Raw genomic sequence first — 6,713 nt, forward strand, 5'->3', positions numbered from 1 at the left:
TCATATATTTTTATCATAATCGTATGTCATCCTCATACTTCTGTTTTGGATTCCCACCCGGGATTAAACTATTGTCTTTTATCATTTGCATTTAAGCCACCTTCACTGAGTGCAGGACCACCTTGCAGAGAATCCAGCCAAGGACAGGACAATTTCAGCGTGAACAGGGGTCATAGCAAAAGTAGCTACTACAGAAAGGGCTGTGCCGCTGCCCCGGGCCCAGACGTCCCGTACGTCACTCTGCCTCACACCACAGGCGAGGACCGAGCAAAGGAAGAGAAAGGGCTGTGGGCCAGGAGGTCACACCTGCTGCCCAGCGAAGCCCTTCCCAGGGCGGCCACAGGGTCCCCATGAGGTGACTGCTTCTCTCCTCTCTCCCCACCCACACCCAGTGCTCCCTATGGGTTTCAGGCTTCCTGCCTCCAGGGTCTTGGGTTGAGCTCTGTCAACGGAAGGTTGGCCAAAGGGCTGCAGCTTCCTGGGCTCCAAGGAGTTGGGAGTCCCAGTGCACTCAGCAGCTGAGTTTCACCTAATTGGCCATCCGAGGCCTTGAGTCTAGATGTGAAATGAGAGAGCGCCTGCCCCAGAAGGGTGACGCCGACGTGCAGGAACCTGACATGCTGCCCAGCTGGTGCATCATGTGAATAGACAGGTGAGCTAAGTCCGTCCCCTCCCCTGCTTCCATCAAGACTCAGGAATTCCTGCCACCAGAACCTGGTGCCCCCCTCTGCCCTGTACGCGCTCTCACTTCATCGCACAAGAGGCTAGAGGTGAACGGAAAAAGGGTGGGGTCTTTTGTGCCAAGTCATTATCTTCAGCGCAGGCCAGGGTCAGGAGCCCCGTCCCCACTGCGGGCACAGGGTCTTGGGTGAGTCGTGGCCCTCATGACACCACAGGCGCAGTGTGTCCTCACTCAGCAGGACGCAGCAGTAACCGCTGACACCTGAGTCCTGGGCGCCGGGAGCCTGCACACGCCACCCCTCTCCCCAGTGCCGGAGGCCAGGGCCAGTCAGAGCAGTGGGTCTGAACCTGAGACCTGAATGGGGCTTGAAACTCAGATGAGAATAGAAATAATCAAGGGTCCACTATAAATGTGAGTTTAAATTCGGTGGCCTAAGACTGCACTTCTGACAAGCTCGCAGTAACACCAGCGCTTTAGGGCCTCAGATCACACTTGGCTAACAGTTTACAACGGAGGGTCCCAGGATATGCTCATCACAGACAGAGGCCTGCAGAGAACCCTGGGTTCTACTGCTTCACCTGGGAAAGTATTTTTCAAGCTCAACAAAAAGGCAAGTTTGCTGAAGCCGCCACCATAGACCCACGGGCCATCTCAGGAACCGGAGGTATGTGTGAGTTTGTTCTTCAAAAACCAAACCAGGAGCTTGGCTTCCCAGATGAAAATGCCAGTCGCTCCTCAGGTGTCCCCCAGGCCTTTTAGGGGTCACTGTTGTGATGACCTAGGGCCCCTGCGGTGACGGAAATGCCCTGGAAAGCAGTCACAAACATGAAGCTGGGAAACTGAGAGGGCACAGAAACAAGGGCTTCCAGTCTGGGAGAGGTGGGGAGAGGCGGTCACCGCGATTACACTTGACACTGCTGTGTAGGTGCGTACGTGGGTGGGCAGAGACGGACCGTAAGTGTGTGGCCACTGTGAACGTGAGTCTGTGCACAGGACAAGGCTGAGCACACGGGGCGGGGGGGGGGGGGGCAGCCAAGGTGGACAGGGCAGCCCTCAACTCCACCCTCAGCAACCTCCACCCCCGAATTGGCGGGGAGCCTCCCTGCCGGGGCGTCCCAGGTCAGACTGCCGCCTCTACTGAGATGCGAGGGTTGGATTCAGTCTCCATTTCTTGAGAGGAAGGACGGGGGCTGCATCACGCCTTCCAGTGTAGGTCCTCAGCCCTAAACCCACCCCCCGGAACAACCGCTCGGAGCCTACGGCTGAGGGGGTGCCATGCATACTGGTGGACTAGTGAATAGGGGGACATGGTGCCTTTGCAGGGGAGTCTGAGCTCATCTGGAAGGAGGACCGGGCAGCTGCTGGTCTCCTGGTCAACGGGCAAGGAGACACAAAATAGTCCCTGTGCCCCAAGCATACTGACCTTGCGACCTTGCCCTGTTCCATCTCACTGCCTCCCAGCTGCTCTCTGCCCCTGTCACCCAGCCCAGAGCCATGCCGCCCCACGGAGCTGGAAACCTGTCAGCGACGCCGTGGCAGGAGTTTGTGCTGGAGGGGTTCCAGGGCGGCCTGCAGACCCAGGCCCTGCTCTCTGCGCTGTTCCTGGCTCTGTACGTGGCGGCCATCCTGGGCAACCTCACCATGATCGTGGTCATCACCCTGGATGCCCGTCTGCACTCCCCAATGTATTTCTTCCTCAAGAACCTGTCCCTCCTGGACCTGTGCTACACAAGCATCATCTACCCCAAGGCTCTGGCCACCTTCCTGTCCTCGTCCAGGGTCATCACCCGTGGGGGCTGTGCCACCCAGTTCTTCTTCTTCTCCTTGATGGGCACCACTGAGGCATTCCTCCTCGCTGTGATGGCCTATGACCGCTTCACGGCCATCTGCAGCCCCCTGCACTACCCCGTCACCATGTGCCCCTCGGCCTGTGCCCGCCTGGTGCTGGGCTCCTACTGTGGAGGCTGCCTCAACTCCATCGTGCAGACCAGCCTCACTTTCAGCCTCCCGTTCTGCGGCTCCAACCACATCGACCACTTCTTCTGTGATGTGCCTCCCTTGCTCCAACTTGCCTGCACCAACACAGCCATCAATGAACTCCTCTTGTTTGGCATCTGTGGCCTCATCATCGTGGGCACCACACTCGTGGTCCTCATCTCCTACGGCTACATCACAGTGACCATCCTGAGGATGTGCTCAGGAGCAGGGAGACACAAGCTCTTCTCCACCTGTGGCTCCCACATGACAGCCGTGTTCCTCTTTTATGGGACAGTCTTTGTCATGTATGCCCAGCCGGGAGCTGTGGGGTCCATGCAGCAGGGCAAGGTGGTCTCCGTGTTCTACACCCTGGTCATCCCCATGCTCAACCCCCTCATCTACAGTCTGAGGAACAAGGACGTGCAGGCGGCCCTGCGGACGCTGGGCCAGAAGCTCAGAGCCCCGTGAAGGAGGGTGGCCAGGGAGACAGAGGGCTAGATGGGAGCTCAGAGATACAGTGGACAATGGGGAGCCCTTCAAACCTCTTCCGCTTCCAAATGGAATGGGATACGTTGAGGACGCACTTATCTGTTGGTCAATCATTGCCTGATGGCATTTCTGAACCACACATTCACTAAGTGTGAGATGCAGAGATGAACAAGGATATTCTGCACCCAGATTTGTAAAGTGTTCAAAGGAGCAATGGCTCAAATTAATGAAAACTGACTGAACAGAGCATAAGGCAGGGGTGGGTCTGCTGCCTCTTATGTATCATGGTTCTCTGGGTCATTCTATGGGTTTTAGTTGCAAAGAAGTCAGATATTTGTGCATTAATCAAACTTGGAAGAAAAAAACGCTCACATGCAATGTACAGCCATCCTTCCTGACCCTACCCAGATGCAGTGCCTTGACACCTCCTGTCGGCAATACGTGAGCATCATCTGACAGGGCCCCCTGCCTACACTTTGCCCCTTTTTAGCTCATCTTCAACACCATCACCAAAGAGATCTGTTCAAAATGACCATTTGAACACAGGGCCAAAGCATTCCCTATAGTGAGTCTGGTGTCAGTAGGAATTGGCTTGGCTTGAGTGGCTCAGGTCTGACAAAGAGTGCCTCTTAGGGAGGATTCAGGTCAGTGGTCTGATGTGAATATGGTGGTTCCACTGGGAGCAGAAGCAACTCTGGGCTCTTGCTCCATCACACCAAGGGCAGGGATGACGTCACAAGAGAAGATGACCCAGACCTCCAGTCATAGCATCCACTGTCCAGGTCACAGGGTAGAAGACACAAAGTATAAACATACAGATGTAATTTCTAAGTACCTACAGAAAAAATACTCAAATCATATCCATTCAGGCAGTTCACCACCACTCAGGACAAGAATGAGAAACCCACCCAGTTTCCACGATACCCCCTTCCCTCATTCTAGCCATTGCCTTCCAAGGCTAACCCACACCCTGCTTCTAACTCAAAGATTAGTTTTTCCTGCTATAAACTTGCAATGCATAGAACCAGTTTGTGCTTTTTTTTTTTTTGCTAACATTGTTTGTGAGACCAATCCATGTGATTCCATAAAATAGTAGTTGTAATTTTTTCAAGATTAAAAAAAACTTTAATGGAGATACCGGGGCTTGAACCCAGGACCCCATGCATTCTAGGCATGTGCCCTACCACTGAGCTAATCCCCACCCCAATAATAGTTTAAAATTCCTCATCACTATGTAAGATTCCATTACATATGATACCATAATTTATCCATCCTTCCATCGATAGACATTCGGGTTGTTTCCAGTTACTGGCTTTTATAATAATGCTTCTGTAAAATTTTTTTACACATCTTTTGCTGCGTGAATTCCTGTTGGCATTCTTAAGAGCCAAATTGTTCTCTTTTTGGTTGATTCTAAACAGTTTTACCAAAATGCAACAGCCATCTTTGCTCTCACAAGCAGCGCGTGGGAGTTCCCGTTGCTGCGTGGTGTCGTGAACAAGCCGTGGTGTGTCTCACCCACTTCAGCTGCTCTGACTCCCGTTTTTCTTTCTCTAGTGGCTGCTGAGTTTGGCCGTCTCTTCACATACTTAGCAGCAATCTGGATGGTTTTCTTGGGAGGTATATATGTTTTGCCTTTTTCCTTTTCTTTCTCACATTGATCATAGAAATTCTTCATGTATTTGGATTCATGCCCCTTGTTGGTTATATGATTTGCAAATATCTTCTCCTACTCTGTGGCTTCCACATTTACACTTGTACTGACCTTTTTTTTTTAATTGACAGAAGTTCTTAAACTTAATAAGGTTAGTTATTAGTCACTTCCTCCATGGCTACTTCATTCTTTGGCATAAAAGAAACACTGCCTATGCTAGATCCAAAAGTAATTCTTTAATGTTATCTTGCAGAAGTATTTTTTTAGTCTTTTATGTTAGAATCTGTAATTCTATAGAATTAGTTTTTGTGACATTTTGATGTGTGGATGGTTTCATTTTTTTCTGTATGGTTATCTTACTGACCATTTAAAAAATATTTTTCCCCTACTTTATCATAAAGTAAGTGTCTCTGTATATGCGGGTCTGTTTCTAGTGTCTTATTCTGTCCCATTTGGCTGTTGCCTATTCTTGTGCTATTTTAGAATTATTATTGAATGTTTAAAAAGTAAAATACCATAATATAAACTCTTTCATATATAGAATAAATATAACAAATGATGTAAAATATCTTCAGAAGTAAAATCTTAAATGTTATTGAAAGGCATAAAAGGAGAACTGAAAAAATGCAGATATACCATATTCATGGACGGAAAGTTTAAAATTATAAAGAGCCTTATGCAACACAGGCAACACACTCAGTGCTATCTCAGTCCTAACAAGGCTTTTATAGTGCTGCACAAATGACTCTAGAAGTCAGTTATAATAATCAAAACATGGAAAAGTAGAATACAGAGAAGGAATGTGCCCTTCTTGGCTGGAATACTCTAACGGAAGAGCACACCAGTTTGGACGATAAATGGATGCCAGCCAGAGCCCTGGTATTTCTGGCCCTCAGCATCACCTTGGTCTGTTCCAAGCTCCCTCTGACCACTTCCCCGCCACTGACCAGGGAGTTTATCAAAGCTCCTGGAAGACTGCTAACTGTGCCTCTTCTTAGGCTCAGACGAGATAACCCTTATGGTGAGGCTTGTAAGATCAAGCCAAGAGAAGTCTGGCTTCCTCTTGGTCCCTCCCTTGTCCTAGAAAGCCAGCGTTCCTCTTGTAACAAGTCCACCATCATGTCCAGAGTGAATCTCTTCATAAAGCTTACTGGCTGCACCTCTGTCATGTACCCCTCTCCTCTCCTCCAGTACATTCCAGGTGTCAGTCCCAGGACAGATCTACGTACTCTTCTTGCATGCCTTTCCTCCACTGTGGATGCTTTTACTAAAGCATTTCCCACGTTACAATGATGGCAGGTGTGTGTGTGCGCCTCAAGGACAGACTGCACCTCAATTATCTCTGTAGCCTCAGCTCACGGCACCTAGTGGCTGCTGAATATATACTGAATTTAACTAAGTCACCCAAACTGTTTCACTGATCGGCAAACCAGCTTATCACGAACTTCAGTAAAGACACCAGACAGAAATATCTTCACCTTCTTGTCTCCATGGCACTCTCATCTTCACCTGCTTCCTTCTAGCTTCACAAGATGAATCATCTCCATCACGCTTAAGGCTGAACAGGACTCTGTGCTTGGAATTCCACCACGTCCATTCCTCCAGGCTCCTCCAGAACTCTCTGCGAACAAGGATCCTCTCTCTCATTGAATTTGACCTTTCTCTTTCCTAACTTGTTTTCTTTAGCCTTCAAACATACCCAAACATCTCTCATCCTTCCCCTTAGCTCAGACACCTCTGCAACCTCTTTATACCTCTCATGACTCATGAAGCTTTATTAAAATCATATTTGACACTCACCGTCTCTACTGGTGCTGCACGTCATCCCTTGGCAATCACGTCTCTGCACCCATCGCTGGAGCTTACTGCTCATGCTGGTGCCACCAAGTCTATTGGACACTTTCCAGTCCT

General features: G+C 49.8%; 1 protein-coding gene and 1 non-coding gene across 2 annotated transcripts; one reads left to right on the plus strand and one right to left on the minus strand.

Moving 5' to 3' along the window:
• Positions 1-2,160: 2,160 nt before the first annotated feature.
• LOC140696280 (olfactory receptor 9S13-like) lies at positions 2,161-3,127 on the plus strand. The gene has a single exon (XM_072960671.1). The coding sequence runs from the start codon at positions 2,177-2,179 to the stop codon at positions 3,125-3,127; it is 951 nt and encodes a 316-aa protein (XP_072816772.1). The 5' UTR covers positions 2,161-2,176.
• A 1,149-nt stretch (positions 3,128-4,276) lies between these two features.
• Positions 4,277-4,349, minus strand: TRNAS-AGA (transfer RNA serine (anticodon AGA)). Its single transcript has one exon. It is a non-coding gene; the product is annotated as a tRNA-Ser (tRNA).
• Between the last annotated feature and the right edge of the window lie 2,364 nt (positions 4,350-6,713).

Source organism: Vicugna pacos, chromosome 5 (assembly GCF_048564905.1).
Source record: "Vicugna pacos chromosome 5, VicPac4, whole genome shotgun sequence".
NCBI lineage: Eukaryota > Metazoa > Chordata > Mammalia > Artiodactyla > Camelidae > Vicugna > Vicugna pacos.

Coding starts and splice junctions, on each gene's coding strand:
- LOC140696280 (XM_072960671.1), top strand. CDS start 2,177: ATGCCGCCCCACGGAGCTGGAAACCTGTCAGCGACGCCGTGGCAGGAG.